Source organism: Benincasa hispida, chromosome 8, assembly GCF_027475165.1.
Source record: "Benincasa hispida cultivar pf3 chromosome 8, pf3_genome.v1.1, whole genome shotgun sequence".
Lineage (NCBI taxonomy): Eukaryota > Viridiplantae > Streptophyta > Magnoliopsida > Cucurbitales > Cucurbitaceae > Benincasa > Benincasa hispida.
The window spans coordinates 17,293,954-17,312,162 of record NC_143485.1 but is presented as its reverse complement, the minus strand read 5'-3'; the positions used below and the strand labels follow the sequence as shown (position 1 = coordinate 17,312,162).

At 31.4% G+C, this 18,209-nt stretch overlaps 1 protein-coding gene and 1 long non-coding RNA gene across 2 annotated transcripts; one reads left to right on the top strand and one right to left on the bottom strand.

The window, feature by feature from the left end:
* Positions 1 to 8,181: 8,181 nt before the first annotated feature.
* Positions 8,182 to 9,566, bottom strand: LOC120084230 (uncharacterized). The gene is made up of 2 exons (XM_039040131.2): positions 8,714 to 9,566; positions 8,182 to 8,632 (listed from the first exon to the last, which is right to left on the bottom strand). Exons 1-2 carry the CDS (start codon positions 9,564 to 9,566, stop codon positions 8,292 to 8,294), a joined length of 1,194 nt encoding a protein of 397 aa, XP_038896059.1. The 3' UTR covers positions 8,182 to 8,291.
* Positions 8,722 to 17,122, top strand: LOC120084231 (uncharacterized). Its single transcript, XR_005483597.2, has 5 exons — positions 8,722 to 8,859; positions 9,195 to 9,577; positions 10,422 to 10,557; positions 15,908 to 16,097; positions 16,195 to 17,122. It is a non-coding gene; the product is annotated as an uncharacterized LOC120084231 (long non-coding RNA).
* The last annotated feature ends 1,087 nt before the right edge of the window (positions 17,123 to 18,209 follow it).

Genomic DNA, 18,209 nt, shown 5'->3' with positions numbered 1-18,209 from the left:
TAGAAAGCGTAGGATAAATCCAAATATAAACGTTATACTTAGATGATAAACATAAACTTAGGTTGTTTAAAAATTACCCGTAACAAACTTGAGTTAAAGAATACCCAAACCTCTTAGAATACTTCAGTGGGAGATTAACAATATATATGATATATTGTTTTTAGCTCTCACATCCTCAAGAGTTCACACTACGAGATCTATGCTCGACTTCGTGTCGATTTTATTTTGACTGCTCCATTCGGAAAGTGTTTGCATGGGTCAATAACAAGGTGAATGAGGAAAGTAGTTCATAATAAGTGGGTGAGGGAAATGTGTCAACGTATCCTACGGTCTCCTCCATTAGTTTGAACTGTGAGATTCCTATATTGCACCTACTGTCGTTTTTAGGCGGCACTAGCTAGTTGTTGACAACGGTGATCCCTTCGGAGGGTTGTAACATAGGATTCAGAACAACCCAAGCTTCAAAAATGAATAAGGTCTTATAGTTCCATCTTACATATTGTCTTCCAATTCGGGGCATGTTCATACCATTCTACAGGATTTGAAAATGGCGGGTCACACTTACAAAATTACTAAGTGTAAGTAAGTTTTTGACCGAAAAATGGTAGCTAAATGATTTTCGAAATATGAGTTATTCTGGAGGCAGTATTTAGTCAAGAATTTCTTGCTTTAGTGAAGGAATATTTGACTGCCTCAGGTAGCACTTATTCTAAATCACTTTAGTATCGTTGCAAATAAATAAAGATTTATGGGTGTTTCATTAAGTTTTTGCTAAAAATTAGATTTAGATGCACTTTAATAATAGAATTTGTTTATTTTTTAGCATGTCAAACTCAATCATACAACTTCTAGCTTTTGACAAGTTTAACGGAAAGGGTTATTCCAACTGGAAATCAAATTTAAACACGATATTAGTAGTTGATGATGTGAGGTTTGTATTAACAAAGGAATGTCCTCCTATTCCCAGTTCAACGACAAACCGAAACGTTTGGGATGCGTATTATAGGTGGGTGAGAGTGAATGAAAAGGCTAGGGCTTACATCTTAGCGAGCATATCTGATGTGCTCAACAAGAAGCATAATCCCATGCCCACAACCCGTGAAATTATGGTGTCATTACAGGACATGTTCATCACGAGGCTATAAAATATGTTTATAACTCGAGGATGAAAGATGGAACCAATTTCCGAGAACATGTCTTAGACATGATGGTTCATCTTAATGTTGTTGAAGCTCATAGGGCTATTATAGATGAAACTAGCCAAGTCAGTATGATATTAGAGTCTCTTCCAAAGAGCTACCTAACTTTTCGTACGAATGTTATGAATAAGATAACTTACAACTTGACTACTTTATTGAATGAACTGCAGAATTATCAGTCTATGATGAAATTAAAAGAGAGTGAAGCAAATGTTGTTTTATGTCAATAGAAATTTCTAAAGGGTTCTTCGTCAGGAACAAAACCCGCTGACAAAAAGAAGTCTGTCCTGTCTTCATCTAAAGATAAAAATGTACAGATGAAGAAAAATGGAAAAGGGAATAAACAACCCACTACAAAGAAAAACAAGGCTCCCAAAGTAAAATGTTTCCATTGTGTAGAAAATGAGAACTGAAAATGGAACTGCCCGAAGTATTTAGTTGAGAAGAAAACGGAAAAGACGAACCAAGGTAAATTAGGTTTACTTGTTTTTTAAACATGTTTAGTGAAAAATTCTTACTTAACCTAGATATTAGATTCAGGAGCCGTTAACCATGTTTGCATTTTTCTACAGGAAACTAGTTATTGGAAACAACTCTCAGAGTATGAAATGACTTTCAAGGTGGCAAAGGGGGAAGTCATTTCTACAAAAGCAGTGGGAGATGTCAAGTTATTTTTTTCAGATCCTTTTATCTTGTTACGGAATGTGTATTTTATACCAAAGATGAAAAGAAACTTATTCTCCATTTCTTGTCTACTTAAAAATATGTATAAAGTGTCTTTTGAGATTAATGAAGTGTTCGTTTTTTTCAAGAGGTATTCATATTTGCTCTGCCAGACTTATATGTGTTAAAACCAACTGAAGAAAAAGCCATTTTAAATACAGAGATGTTTGAAATGGCTGAAACTCAACAAAAAACGGAAGATTTCTCCTGATGCCTATCTTTGGCACCTCAGACTTGGTCACATAAATCTTAACAAGATTGAGAGATTAATTAAAAACGGTCATCTAAATCAGTTAAAAGATAGTTCTTTACCTCCTTGTGAGTCATGTCTTGAGGGAAAAATGACTAAAATATCTTTTACTGGAAAAGGTCTTCGTGCTAAAGAACCCCTCGAACTTATACATCCAGACCTTTATGGTCCAATGAATGTAAGAGCACGAGGTGGATATGAATATTTTGTTAGTTTTATTGATGACTACTCTAGATATGGTTATGTTTACTTAATAAGTCACAAGTTTGAAACTCTTGAAAAGTTCGGGGAGTTCAAGACAGAAACAGAAAACTTATTAGGTAAAAGAATTAAAACACTTTAATCTGATCGAGGTGGTGAGTATATGGATTTACAATTCCAGAACTATTTGGTAGATCGTGGAATTCTATCCCAACTCACAGCACCTGGAACACTATAACAAAATGGTGTTGCAGAAAGTAGATATCGAACTTTGTTAGACATGGTTCGATCAATGATGAGTTTTGCTTAATTACCACAATCCTTTTAGGAGCATACAGTACAAACTGCGGTATATATTCTGGACATGGTTCCCTAAAAAAGTGTTTCAAACACTGTATGAGTTATGGAAAGGACGTAAAGGTAGTTTACATTACTTTCAAGTTTGGGGATGTCCGAAAAACATGTTGGTACAAAACCTTAAGAATTTGGAACGATGTTCAAAATAATGCCTCTTTGTTGGATACCCAAAAGAAACAAAAGGTGGATTGTTCTATAATCCCCAAGAAGATAAAGTGTTTATTTTGACAAATGCTACATTCTTGGAAGAAGATCATATTAGAAGTCATCAACCTCGCCGTAAACTAATATTGAAAGAAATGACCAAAGAGACTATAGATAAATCAACAAAAGTTATTGATGAAACTAGTCCATTAACAACAGTTGTTGCCCCATCACATTCTACTCAAGAGTTGAGAATGCCTCGACGTAGTGGGAGGATTTTTCATCAACTTGAACACTACATAGGTTTAGCAGAAACTCAAGACATCATACTTGATGATGGTCTAAAGGATCCATGGACTTTAAACAGGCAATGAAAGATGTTGATAGGGAATAATGTATAAAATCCATAGATATAGAAATGGAGTCCATGTACTTCAATTCTGTCTGGAATCTTGTAGATCAATCACATGAGCTTAAACCTATAGGTTATAAATGGATCTACAAGAGGAAAAGAGACCAAACTGGTAAGGTACAAACCTATAAAGCTAAACTTGTGGCAAAAGGTTTTACCCAAAGGGAAGGGATTGACTATGAAGAAACCTTTTCTCTTGTTGCCATGATAAAATCAATAAGAATACTCTTATCTATTGTCGCATATTATGACTATAAAATATGGCAAATGGATGTCAAGACAGCTTTTTTGAATGACCATCTTGATGAAAGTATTTTTATGTCTCAACCAGAAAGATTCATTAAACAGGGTCAAGAACGAAAGATTTGTAAGCTTAAGAGATCCATTTATGGGTTGAAACAAGCTTCTAGATCCTGGAATATAAGATTTGACACTACGATCAAATCTTATGGCTTTGAACAGAACGTTGACGAACCTTGTGCATACAAGAAGATAGTCAACAAAATTGTAGCATTCTTGGTCCTATATGTTGATGATATCTTACTAATTAGGAATGAGGCAAGTTACCTTGTTGACTTAAAGAGGTGGTTAGCATCAAAATTTCAAATAAAAGATCTGGGAGATGCTCAATATGTGCTTGAGATTCAGACTTTTCGACATTGAAAGAATAGAACCTTAACACTATCTTAGGCATCTTATATTGACAAAATGTTTTCAAAATATAATATGAAAAATTCCAAAAAGGGTATGTTACCTTTTATACATAGAATTAATTTGTCAAAGGAACAGTCTCCTAAGACACCTTACGTAGTTGAGGAAATGAAAAGAATTTCATATGCATCAGCAGTTGGGAGCCTGATGTACATGTCCTGACATATGCTTTGCAGTTGGAATCGTTAGCAGGTTCCAATCTAACCCGGGCCACAGTCACTGGACGGTTGTTAAAAACATCTTCAAGTATCTTAGGAGAACAAGGAACTATACGCTTGTGTATGGACCTAAGGATTTGATCCTTACAAAATACACTGATTCTGATTTTCAGACTGACATGGATTCTAGGAAATCTAACTCGGGATTAGTTTTCACTCTTAACGGAGGAGCTATGGTGTAGAGAAGCATTAAACAAAGTTATATAGCTGACTCCACGATGAAAGTGGAATATGTAACTACATCTGAAGCAGCTAAAGAAGCAGTGTGGCTTCGCAAGTTTCTGACAGATTTGTAAGTCATTCCAAAGATGTATCTGCCCATTACTGTGCATTGTGACAATAGTGGTGCCATTGTTAATTCTAAGGAACCTAGAAGTTACAAACATGGAAAACATATCGAAAGAAAGTACCATCTCATCAGAGAGATTGTGCACTGAGGAGACATGATAGTCATGCAGATCGCCTCAAAAGACAACCTTGTTGATCTGTTACGAAGGCCCTCTCGACTAAAGTGTTTGAGGGCCACCTGGTTAGACTAAAACTACGAGCATATCAAGTGGGAGAATATCAAAGGGTATTTAGGATGCCCTAGTTTATTGTATTTTCCTCTCGTTATTTCTCAACATTGTATATATTTTTTATATGTTTATCTCATTGGAGTGTTAGTCCAAGTGAGAGATTGTTGGGAATGGCTTGAACTCGCAGTTCGTAAATGTTGTTAACATTTTCAAAAAAGTTGTTGAGTTTTTATTCAATAAAATACTCTTGATATTGCATCCTTAAGGAGCAAGATGTATTTATAGGGGTAAAACGGTAATATTTGACCCAACTGTAAATACGAACAACCTGTGAAGGATTGACTTACCGATTATGGTTAAAATGGACAGAAATATATCTACAATGAGGAGAGTGCAACTATCGAGCTATAGTGGAATGTCTTGGTATTTAATGAATAGTGATTAATTTGATTTAAAGAGTTTAACTAATTAATTACGAGTCGTTGGAGCTCATGATCTGTAGGTCCATAAGGTCCCTCTAGTAGCTCGTTATTTGGATTAGTAAATTGAGTAATCTTGATAAGATTTACAATTAGGGTTTAGAATTTGAAATTTTCAAACTAAATTAGGGTTTCTATTTATTGTATGCAATACAATTAAAAGTTTAATTTTATCGAAATTAAACGAAATTGGAGAAATGATTAATGTTTAAATATGATTTAAATATTAATTAAATTAATTTCATTTTGATGAAATTGATTTTTATTAATTTAATATTAGATATTTAATTATTTTTTAATTAAAAGGTTTAATTAATTAGTTAATTAGTTTTCCTTAAAAATTAATTATTTAAATTAATTTTATGAAACTAATTAAATAGATTTAATTTACAAAACTGATTTTTGAAATCATTTTGTAGAAAAACCTTTTGAAAATGGTTCAAAGTGGAGATTTTCAAAATGTTGGAAATCTCCAGTAAATCTTCAACTACCTTATTCATTTCTCCATTTTCTCGATCAAGTAGGAGTTGCGCTTCGTGCAAACCATGTATTTGCATGATCTGAACTCTATAAATTGAAGTGATGAATTGAATCATGATGCATGCTCACTAAAAACTTCATCAGAAACTCTGCAAAAAATTTCAAACCATCTTCATATCTTATATACTTCCAACTCAATTTAGTGTTTCCACCACACAATCCTTGCAAGAGAATAGTAGAGAAGATCTTGGTAGTTGTCTACTTGAAGGTTGAAGCTCTTTCATGTGGATTTTCAGTTGGATTTGAATAGGATACTTCAAAGATATGTGTTCAACAAACTCTCTTCTATAAAGGTTACTTTGAAGCATGTTTAAACTCAAATTAAGTATGATTTGAGTGCTTATTCATTCTATTTTTCCTTCGTTGTATGTTCGCATACTCTTACACACATAAATGTGCTTCAATCTATAAGTAGACCACCACGAAGATCTTCTCTATTATTCTCTTGCCAGGATTGTGTGGTGGAAACACTAAATTAAGCTGGATTGGATGAAGATATGAAAGGGTTTGGAGGGTTTCGAAATCTGCAGAGTTCTTGAAGAAGTTCTTAAAAGCTTAAGCCCATTATTCAGTCCAACACTTGAATTTATAAAGGTTTCATCATGTAAAATCAAAACTTGCATGAAGGCTAACTCCTTCTTCATGGAGAAAGTGGAATTGGATTCAAAAAATAATATATAAACTAATTTCCATATAAACCAACGTATTTGTATTTATTAGTTTTATAAAAATTAATTCAATTAATTAAGTTTAAATAAAACTAATTAATTAAATTTTTTAATTAATTTTGTTAATTTAATATCTAATATTAAATTAATAAAAGACCAATTCCACTATAATCAATTTTATTTTATACAATTAATACTAAAATCCTAATTTAAACATTAATTGATTCTCTAATTTCGTTTAATTTCGATAAAATTAAATATTTCAATTGTATCGAATACAATAAATAGAAACCCTAATTGAATTTGAACATTTCAAATTCTAAATCCTAATTTCAAATCTTATCAAGATTACTCCATTTATTAATCCAAATTAGAGTTAGTAGAGGGATCTTATGGACCAAGATCTATAGATAAAGATATATAGTTTTTAAACGTTTGGCTATTTCAAATGTGTCGTCCTATCTATGTCCACGTCAACTAAAATTCCGTTGGATCTATTTCGATGATGAAGGAGCGTCGGTTCCAAAGGTTATATTGAGAAATTAGGAGCTATACTGACAATGGTTTTGGCATCACCGAAAAACCAATTTTTGGTAAATTTGAATCTTATTATTTATGTGATATTTTAAAAAAGAAAAAGGGAAAAAAAGCACTAAAATTTGTTAAAGGATTTAAAGAGTAACCTTTCTTTCCTAAAAGTGGTAAAGGTTTACCTTCCTATCTCCATTAAAGAAAGTTTTTAATAGATTGGAAATTCAAATATCTTGGAAAGATAAAAACTAATAAAAAAAAGAAAAAATGGGAAAAAGGAAAAAAAAAAATGGAATCCCAAATATCTCTATTCTTGTTTTCAAATTTTATGTAATAATTCAAAATATGAAGATATAGAATAAAAAATTCAATTAATCTAAAAAAGAGTTTAAATTCAAACACAAAATTGAACCCAAATTTTTAACCAAGTAAAGATAGTAATGTTACGTGGCACCATTCATTTAGGTTTAAGATCAAATTAAAACAAAAAAATTGAGCATAAAATTTATTGTTAATAATTATTGTATTATTTTTAAATATTTTTTCCAAATACAATAAATTTTAGGGATATTAATAGACATTCATAAATATCTATGAGTGTCAACTTTGATAAATGTTTACTGACATTTTAATATATTTAAAAATATTCAAAATAATTATTTTATTTTATGGATACTTTACAATCATATTTTTGGAATTTTTGTTGAATTCAAAATTTGAAAATTTAAAAAGTAGGGTTCAATATTTCTAAAATTTCACTTGAACCTTTTTTTCTTTTCGAAATACATGCAAAATGCAAAAATTAGATCAAAGTTGATATCTATTTTGTTCTTTGTTTTTGAAATTTATAATCGTTATCTTCCAAAATTTCAATTATGCTTCCAATTCTAGTTAAAGAACCACCTGAATTACTCTTTCAAATTAAAAAAAAATGAAAATTAATTTTAGTTTTTTAAACTTACACGATCTGAGTGGTTAATAAAATATAAAAACTTTAAATAAATTAACTGAATTTGATGTAGGTAAATTATAAATAAAATTTAGAAAATGAAGCAAAGTTAAAAAAAAAAAAAAAAGTCATGAACAAAATAAAAAGGATCAAGAGAGAAAGGAACAATTTTTCCACAAAATTTTCTACTTTTGAACGAAAAGTTTAAGGAACAGAATCTTTGTTCATACGGGTTACGATTTCAAATTAAAAATGCAAAAGTAAAATTGAAACTCATAATCTAGACCGGAATTTGTTTTGTTTTGTTTTGTATTTTCCTTCATTAATTTTGGTTGAATTTCTGGTGAATTTAGTAACTATAATTCGAAATTTACATGTTAGTAATTGATCTTCAGATAAAGATCAAATCATACATTTGTTCTACAAATTCCTCTATCAATCCTTCAAGAATATACGAATCAAAACCTTCAATTATACCTCCACCTCCAAATTCTTCATGTTCTTCACAAATTTTGCTGTATTTCCAATTTGATTCCTCCAATTCCATCTCCGTTATCTTACAAATCTCTTTTTCATATCTTTCCCGCTGGATCCCATCAACCACTTTCTTCTTCGCGATTTTGCCTCCGTTGATTATCAAATCATCGTCGTTTCGAGATGGGGTCTTTGGAATTTCGAGCTCCGATGATAATTTCCTTCTAGTGTTTATGGGGGAATTTGAAGCAGCATCTCCTGAAAGTAGTGATTTAAAGAATTTGAGAACCCAATTGAAAATTTTTGAATAATGGGTTGTTGAAGAAAGGGAAATCAAACCTGATAATGAGATTGCTTCTTCGGGATCTCGTAGGAATTGATTGCTGTCGAGAACTGAAACTGGGCTTAATTCATCGGAGCTGCAGTCTGATTCTACTTGTCGAGTTGATTTTCTTCCATGGCGGTCCTTCGTGGAAATTCTGGAGGTGGGTTTATTTTTTGAAAATCTCTTTCTTGATTTCTTCTTTTCTTTCAAATCAATTTGGACGAACTGTTTGGATTCTTCTGGATCAAATCTCTTCTTCTTTGTCTTTCTCACAGATGACTGCTCTGTTTTGTTGCTTCCCCTGTTTTTATATTTGTCTTCGTCTTCCTTTCTTTGGTTAAATTCTGTACTGTTCCTCACTTTTGCTTTGAATTCTTTACTTTTGCTTTCTCCTTCAAAACTTAGGATGAAGTATTCTTCATTTTCAAGCTCAAGAAAGGTTGGTACCTCTCGAAATGACAGTGTTGATCTAACCCGTTGATGTTTGTCTTCCAGGTGTTTGTAGAAATGCTCCACAGAGTTCATGGATTGGCTTCTCGATAGCGAATTATGATTCTGCTTCATCTCTGGCATTGAATCCAAGCCCATAAGTCTGGCCACAATTCCAGCAGTTGGCTTCGTCTCATTTGTTGATTTGATGACATTCAAATCCTTGACTTGAAGAAGCTTATCATCAGACTTCACTGAACTAGTTTCTTCTGTGATATGATCGGTCGGGTGCGTTGGGAGGCTACCGGAGCATAGAATCCGGCGGAGAATTCCCGAAAGACAGCTGGGTGTAGCTCTGGGGTTGCAGACATGAGCATCGAAAGTGGAAGTGGAGAAGGAAGAAGAGGAAGAGCAAGAAGGAGAGGGCAACAACTTCATGTTGAGTTCAGGTCAGTAAGGTAACAAAATGAGTGAGAAAAAAAGATAACTAAGTAAGAAGGGAGGTTTGGAAATTGGGATTTCCACTTTGAAAAAAGATAGGGGTGTCTTATTTTCTTTTCTTTTTCTTGTTTTTTCTGGTAAAGCAATTACAGAAAACAAAGTGAAGAAGAAAAATTTGAATGTGTTATGATGGAAAGTATGAAAGAGAGAGAAAAAGTGGCGGGCTTTGTGTTTGAATAAGTTGCCTGGCTTAGTTGATTTATGATGGTTGGGCCAGGCTTATGTCTGCTTCCACTTTTGAAGGGTCAATTTGTTCAGTTTTGTTGTCCTCCCCAACTGACTTCAAACGTTTAAACAAAGCATATCCCATTCTCACTGCTCATGTCTATCCTAAGAACTGTTGATTTAAAATATGATTTGATAGCAAAACCCTTCCCTTAGATTCAAATTGAACGAGTACGTCAAGTTTGAAAGTTTTAATTGATATCGCTCAACAACGACTATATTGTTGCCCTACCACTCCAACATATTATTGTGAAAAAGGGTTAATACAGGCCCATTAGAACGAAAAGAGCATCCATCCAACTCATTTTGTAATCATTTATCCATAAGAATCTAGAATAAACAAGTGTCTCTTATTCAGATATTATTCTATATGCTGAAAACTGAGCTTTCTTTTGGGGATTGGTGATTGAGAAGTGATGAATATGAACAAGCAAAAGCTTGGACATGTTAGTGGGTTGGGAGTGAAACATAAAAGAGTACTATACAAAACATGTCAGTTTAGGAAATTTTGGAATTGTATGGCAGTGTTCTGACTCAAAATTCTCTCTCTTTCTCTTGGGTTTGCAGCCAAAAATGGTGACTGGTGTTTTCTTTTATTCAAACTGAGCAGCAACAACTCTGCAGACCAACAATAGGGAGTGAAAAACTGCCAATACAATATTGGACCAGAAGATTATGCACTCGTCCAAACCGACCACCTCTGGTAAGTAGAAGATTTTAGCTCTGCTCTGTGTTTGTACTGTTTCGAAATTTGAATTTTAAGATGAAGAGAATGAACTTTGTTTATGTAAAAGAGTCTTTTCCCTTTTGCTAAAGAGTCATTAGTATATATGCTATCAACCAAGATGTGATAATTTTGAATCTCCTCACGGCCTCACTCCACACGTTGTTGATCTCAAAAAGACTAGTCAATTTCTAGTTTAGAGTAAGCGGTACATAGGCTCAACTTCTTGGTTTTACTGTTTTACATTGCATTCTTGTAAGTGGCAATAAACGGTCTTTCTTTTTCTTGTTTGAGTTCACGGTGGATTGAAATATTAGGAGGGCATTTGGTCTGTAAAGTGGGGCCAATAAGTCTGGAGTTAATATATTAAAGTCAGGAAGTTTGTCTTTGGGGTATAGAATTGTAAGATGGAGTTTCTCAATAATTATGAAAATTAGATCAGGAGAAAAAGATATAGTTACTCCATAAATATAAAAAGTAAAGATAGAGAGAAAGATGAAATTACTCGAATAATGTGCAAACTTCAATAATATTTATTATTGAAATTGAGTTGTTTACACAAAGTTGGTGGGCCAACGGCCTCAATAGTTTGAATAAAGGAAGAAGAGAAAGGGGAAATGAGCATATGGGTAGCTGAACAATGTCCAAGAGCGAACCTAAATTGTAAGATTGGTGGGTACAGGCTACTGCTGAGTTAACTGTGGTAGTAGGGCAGAGGTTGTGGTAGGTGGGCCTGACTTTGACATTTGATCATTTGGGCCTTCTTTGGGTTTAGAAACCCTAAATATTTTATCTTTTCCCTTCTTTTTGGGAAATGTTTATCATTAGTTACCATGTCAATCAATATCAATTATTACCTAGACCATCTATCTTGTTTAAAAGAAAAATACATAGGTACATCTCGCGCTATACGTGTCTTTTTACATTCCTTCAAATTGTTCAATCATAGTTTGTTATGTGACAAATTCATTTCTTTTTTGAAATATTTTAATACTTTTTGTGTGTATGTGATGAGAGTGGAATGCATAAAGAGAAGATGCACCAAAGTATTGCTCTTTTAAAAAATTGAAGATGGATTGGGAACAAAACAAATGAGGGTATATTTTTTATTCTTTGAATTTTACACCAAGTGAAGGGAGAAAATTCAAATATTTGACCTCTTAATCGATAGCTTACTTGACTATATTCAAGTTGGAAAAACAAGATTTAGTTGGGCATGGAAGAGAAGAGATAAAGAGGAAAGAAGATATGAATACAAAATTTGGGTATTGGGGTTAATCTACTTTAGTTTGAGATTAAGGACCAAAATGAGAAAGGGACTTGGGAGTAAAAGATATAACTTGTAATAATAAAATAAAATAATAAATATTTTCGGGGAGAGGTAGGGAAGGTCATTGTGTTCCCACTCCATCCCTAATCACGGAATATGTTATTGAGTAATACTTCTTCATGCATCCCTTTCAATAATAAAGAAGAAAAAAATTAGAAAAATATCCCAATTATTATTCTATGTACTTTGGTCTAATAGGGTATTTCTAGCCTTGATCGGTTGGGATCTATGGAGACTCAAACTCGTAGGTTTTGTTGACCCAAACGGTATTAAGTTTGATTGAAATAAATTAAAATTTAATAGGTCGAGTTTGGTTTATGACTTTTAAATATTCCCTTCATCTTTTCAATGTGGGATACTCAAAATACCTCATAACTCTTTTGATTCACTTTTTTTTTTTTTATCAAGTACTAGTTTGGACTTTATGGGTTATGATATTATATTAAATAAATATGAGGTTCCATCTTAAAACTAATTGGTAATGATGTGAGTAACTCATGTATGTTTAAAAGATTGTAAAGATTGTAAGATCTTTTCATCTTTTCAATGTGAGATCCTCAACAATATGGGAGATGAGAGATTTGAACTTTTGATCTCTTGGTCGAAGATATATGACCAATTAAAACTATTCTTAGGTTGGCAATACATTAAATTATCAAACCATAATCTTGTACTTCTTTAAATTGAAGTGTTGGAAAATTCGAATTATTAAATTAAAAACATTGTTATTTCTTGAGGATATCTTATTGTTACAAAAGTTTAACCATTTTTTTAATACAACAAATATGGGATACATGAATTTAGACTTTCAATCTCATAAAAAAGAGTATGCATATCACTTAAGCTATACTCCGTTTGGTTACAAAAGTTTAATGGCGATAAGCTTAGAATAGCAACATATGTTCAGAAGATAGAAAATAGGATTTGGCTCCTTTGTTTCATTGCCTAAAGTAAGAACTTTGATATATTAAATTAGTAAAAGATGATATATTAAATTAGTAAAAGACCAGGAAAACAATGAAAGAGATCATACAAAACTTGATTAAAAATCACTTTTTCTCTAAACTTTCATATAAGTGATAGATTTAGTTCCTACAATTTGATTTGTATTGATTTTATCTTTATATTTTCAAATCTATAATAGTTTAGTTTTTGAACTTTAGTATGTAACTATATAATCCCTATACTTTCAAGTCTATAACAAATTAGGTTCGTTTGATAATATTCTCGTTTTTTGTTTTCGGCTTCTTGTTTCTAATTTCTTGTTTCATGCTTAAATTTTAAGAACGAGAAACATGAATATGTTTTATAACTATTTATGTTTCTTGTTTTTTTGAAAAAAAAATAAACAGAAACAAAAACTTGTTTGATAGTCGTTTCTTGTTTCTTGTATTATTAACCCTAACATTTTCTCCTATTTGTAGTTTAAATATAATTTAATTATGTAAAACAAAAAATATATAGCATGAATTAAAATATAAAAAAAAATTAGAAAACTTTTACACTATCAAATACACATAAGTCCTGATGCAAAATTAATTATTGTAATACAATTGTTTCTATCATTCATATGTTGCTAAAATTTGATTTAAAATATTATTTATCACTCAATTCATTTTTCTTAAATAATGTTGATCCAAATCCAATCCAATTATATTATTATGTAAATGTTGTGGTTGTAAAATATTACAGATAACCTAAATGAGTATCTATGTAAATAAAATTTATATAATATAAAATTCTAACCAATTTTGAATGTACCAAAAATAATAAGTTTAAATTTAAAATAACATATAAACATGTCTATTGCAAAATTTAAAATTTAAAATACAGAAAATATTTAGATAAACATATGGAAATTTTAAATTTTGAAGATCAAATAATATATAAATTAAAATATTGGAAATTTTAAAATTTAAAATTAAATTAAACATATAAATATGAAAAAAAATTAATAAAGAAAGAAAGAAAGGAATATAAAAGAAATATAGCCATATAGAAAAGAAAATTTGAAATTTGAAAATCAATTAATACATAAATCTAAATGTTGAAAAATTTAAAATTCAAAATTAAATTAAACATATAAATATGAAAAAATAATAAAGAAGGGAAAACAAATAAAACAAATCAAGAAAAATGAAATCGTCATTGCCGGGTATCAAACCTAGGTTTCGAAGGTCAAGTATAGTTTAGTTGACGGCTCGATTACCTGCCAAATTGCCAATGAGCCAAGCAAAGTCTTTCTTACATGATAGAAATGAAATTACATAAAATGGTAACAAAATAAGGAGAGACTATTTTTAGAAACATTTCTCAAATTTGAGAAATAAGAAATATGAATGGTTATTAAAGAAGTCGGTTTCTTAAATAATGAGAAATAGAAATAAAAAACAAGAAATGAGAACTTTATCAAACGGACCATTAGTCTCGTTTGTCAAAAACTTTTTCAAACTTAATTGTCAATGTTGATTATGTAAAAACATACTCCTTATAATTTGTTTAACTGTTCAATATGTGTAAGAAATTTCATTAAATCTTAATAGTATTTTTCATGATAGGAACTAAATCAGTATACATTGTAAAGTACAAAAACTAAATTAATACACATTAAAATTCAAGGAGTAAATTGTTATAAATTTGGAAGTACATGGATTAAATCATTACAAACTAAGTCTAGAGACTAAATTAAATTTTTATTTCTATAAAAGTTTAAGGACCAACTTGAACCTTCTCCATGTAAGTTTGATTGAATAAGTACCAAAATTGATCAACAATGTAGGTTGAATGTTGGAACTTCTAACTCATGCCTTCCAGCCTTCATCTCATGACTTTGTGTCAATGAAACACACTTAAAATGTGTGTTATTTGCCTTAGATTTGATGTCGTTTGTTAGTGATTCGCAAGGAATTGTGTATGAGATCAAGATTTAGAGTAAAAAGAGCACAAATGGACCAAATTTGGCCAAGGAAATCAAAATCGAGCCAAACATCGATAAGAGGAAGAGAAAAATCAAAGAGCTGAAAAAATAGGGTAGTGTGATTCACAGAAACTTGATCGTGTTGAAAAAGTTCCCAACGTTGTGGTGCTATGCATGAGCGTTGCGCTACAGTAAGTTATTTTAGAGTTTTTTGGACAACAAATTTTCTATTTATCTTAGAGTTTTTTTTAGTCAAAGTCATTTGGCACACCACAAAATTAAGGAGTCTTCGTGTTTTAGCCTAAAAATATTGGAGAGATTTTAGGAATTCGTTTGGAGGCCATTTGAGATCCCAAAGAGAAAATCAAGTAGATTTTGACATGTTCCATCAACGGAAGTCATCATGATAGTAGGTTTCCCTTTTCTCTTTATTCTCTTGACTTTTTAATGGTTGTTGCATTGTATGAGAGTATGATTGTAGCATCAATAAGTGGCTAAACGCTTTAGTTCTATAGTGACCTAAATGCATATTTTTTCTATGAATGTTATGCTATTGAATATTTTTCAATTTTATTATATTTGATACATTGATTGATCCTCGATGCATATTAAATTAAATATTCAATTAGAAATATTGTATGTTTAATTGTATCTATAATGTTGGGTTTTTTTCCCCTTTGATCTATAATGTTGGAATGTTATGAAACTATCATGCAAATAGTTAGGTTGGTAATGAAAGTTGATCGTGATCATTCTTAATGTCATGCTTCTAATTTAGTTTCAAGCAATTAGTAATCAATTATATTTGTATGAGAAAAGAGTAGCTAAGCATAATCCAACCAGTTGATTTTCAGAGGACGATACTCAATACTATAACTTGATACTTGCACTTGCATCACACCAAATATTTTGACATCAATTTTTTTGAACTGTTATCGAGATCAAAGTTACGAATTTGTTTAATATTCAAAGAATTGGATAGACCTTAATCTAAGGTGTATTTTATTTATGTGTTTCTTTTATGGAGGTATTGTGGCAAACGGCAGATATCAAGTGAGCTAATCTTTTGCCTCTTGATCTAGATATTGAAAGAACTTTCAGGAAAAATCTTAAAGGAAGCAAAGTAAAAACTAAAGGGATGGTAGAAGAAGTACCCGAGAAGACCATACACCTGGGATTGACCATGCTCAGAACACTGCAAATAACTTTGAGTTGAAGCCAGATGGCACGAGATATTACTTTCAGAGAACGTCCCACAGAAGACCCTTGCAAGTATCATCAATCTTTCCTAGAAATATGTGAAATGATAAAAATAATGGTGTTTTCTAGCCATGCAATTAAACTAAGACTATTCTATTTTTCTTTGTAGAATCAAGCCAAGGATTGGTTAGAGACCTTCCTGCTTGATAACATCAATACTTGGGAGAAGCTGACACAATATTTTCTAAATAAATACTTTTCATCAGCTAAGTCAACTAGATTAAGGTATGAGATCGGCTCATTTTGTCAACAAAATGATGAACAACTATTCGAGTTTCGGAAAAGGTACAAGGATCTCTTTAAGAGGTGTCCACATCAAAGATATCTTGATTGGTTGCAAATCCAATTGTTTTACCATGGATGGACTAGTAACACGAAATCCATCTTGAATGTTACTGCTGTGGGATCTATTTTTTAAACAATAGCCTCAGTAGCTTATGCTCTTTTAGAAGACATGGTTGTTACAGGTTATAATTGACCCATTGAAAGATCAACCACCACCAGAGTAGTTGGTCTATATGAAGTTAATGAGGTAAGTCCTTAAAAGCTCAATTAGTTTCGCTTACTAATGCTTTGAGCAAACTGTCAACAGGTGGCCAAATCGATATGTATCTTCCATCCATAGCAACCCAAGCAACTATGGTAGTTGAGAGGCTTCATCAAAAAACTTGGGGCAATGTAAAATTGAGACAACATACTTTGTATGCAGAATTCAAAGATATAAAGGACACCCACAATAGCAACAAGCAACACATTACAATTCAGGTTTGAGAAATCATGAAAATTTCTCCTATCCTAACAACCGATACGGAAAAGAAACCAACTATGTAGGACATAATGATTGACTTCATTAAGGAGTCAAAGGGTTGAGCCACAACATTGGAGCATCTTGTGTAGACGATGACAAGCAATATGTAGAGTATGACGACCACTGTATAGAGCTTACATTACTACAAAAACAGTTTTTCGTGACTTTTTTAAATGCCAAGTGTCACTTTTCTTGACATTTTAAAAAACTTCAAGGAATTCAGTGTGAAGAATGTTGATGTTCTCGACTAGGAAAAAATATCAAGAACAATGACACTTGACATTTTTGAAATGTTAAGAATATTGACGTTCTTGACAAATAAAAAACGTCAAGAACATTTTCACTTGATATGTGAAAAATGTCAAGATATACTTTACTTGATACTGAAAATTTGTCAAGAATATAGATGTTCTTGACAAGAATAAAATATCGAATACAAGACTTCTTGACAATTTTCACTTGTCAAATATATTTATATCTTGACACGTTTAAATTGTCAAGTATTTTTGTGATTTTTTTTTTAAAAAAAGAGTAATATGGATGTTTACCTCTAAATTGTTCCAGTATTTTAATCCAACAATAATATATGATATATTATGACAAATATCCATCAAAACAAATAAACAACCAAACACATTTTCAATCTTATGAACTAAAATGTTCTCCAATATGACAAAAGATAACATTTTTCAACATTGTCATTATAAAACTTCACAACTCCATAAACGATTTTCTAAGTTAACTAGAAGAATATGGACGGACTCAAATGGACACTTCCAAAAGAATATAAAGAACATAATTCTAACAGTCAACCCAATATGAACAGTTTCAAAATTTACTTTTCCAAAACTTCTATCAAAACTATCCATCTACCCCATATTAACAAAACTATATCATTCTACTCATAACAACTATCAAAACCATATGAACAAATGAAACAATTAACCTCCATTCCAAAACTACAATTAAGCCCCCCTCCCCACTACCTTGCATATATGAACAATTCCAAAAAATATTATACCTATATGAATATGAAGTATATCAAGAAATTGATAAGCCAGAATAAAGACATTCAAAATGACCAAATTGTACGAGCACCTACGATCACATGTAGCAACCAAAAAATTCAGTCAACTCAATCCGCACCTCGTCTAACTCGATTTATGAGTAGAGTTCCTTGTATCAACCTATAAATATAAAAACCAAATATTATAATGAATTCTAACCACAAATTCTAAAATAAATTATAAAATAAAGTAAACTTTAAAATAAAAACTACAAATGAAAAATGTTAACTTACATGTTAGTTATGTATC

Excerpts from the sequence above, each read along its gene's own strand:
- LOC120084230 (XM_039040131.2), bottom strand. The coding sequence starts at position 9,566 with ATGAAGTTGTTGCCCTCTCCTTCTTGCTCTTCCTCTTCTTCCTTCTCC. Across the intron at positions 8,633-8,713 it reads AGAAGCAATCTCATTATCAG|GAGATGCTGCTTCAAATTCC; the intron begins GTTTGATTTCCC and ends CACTACTTTCAG.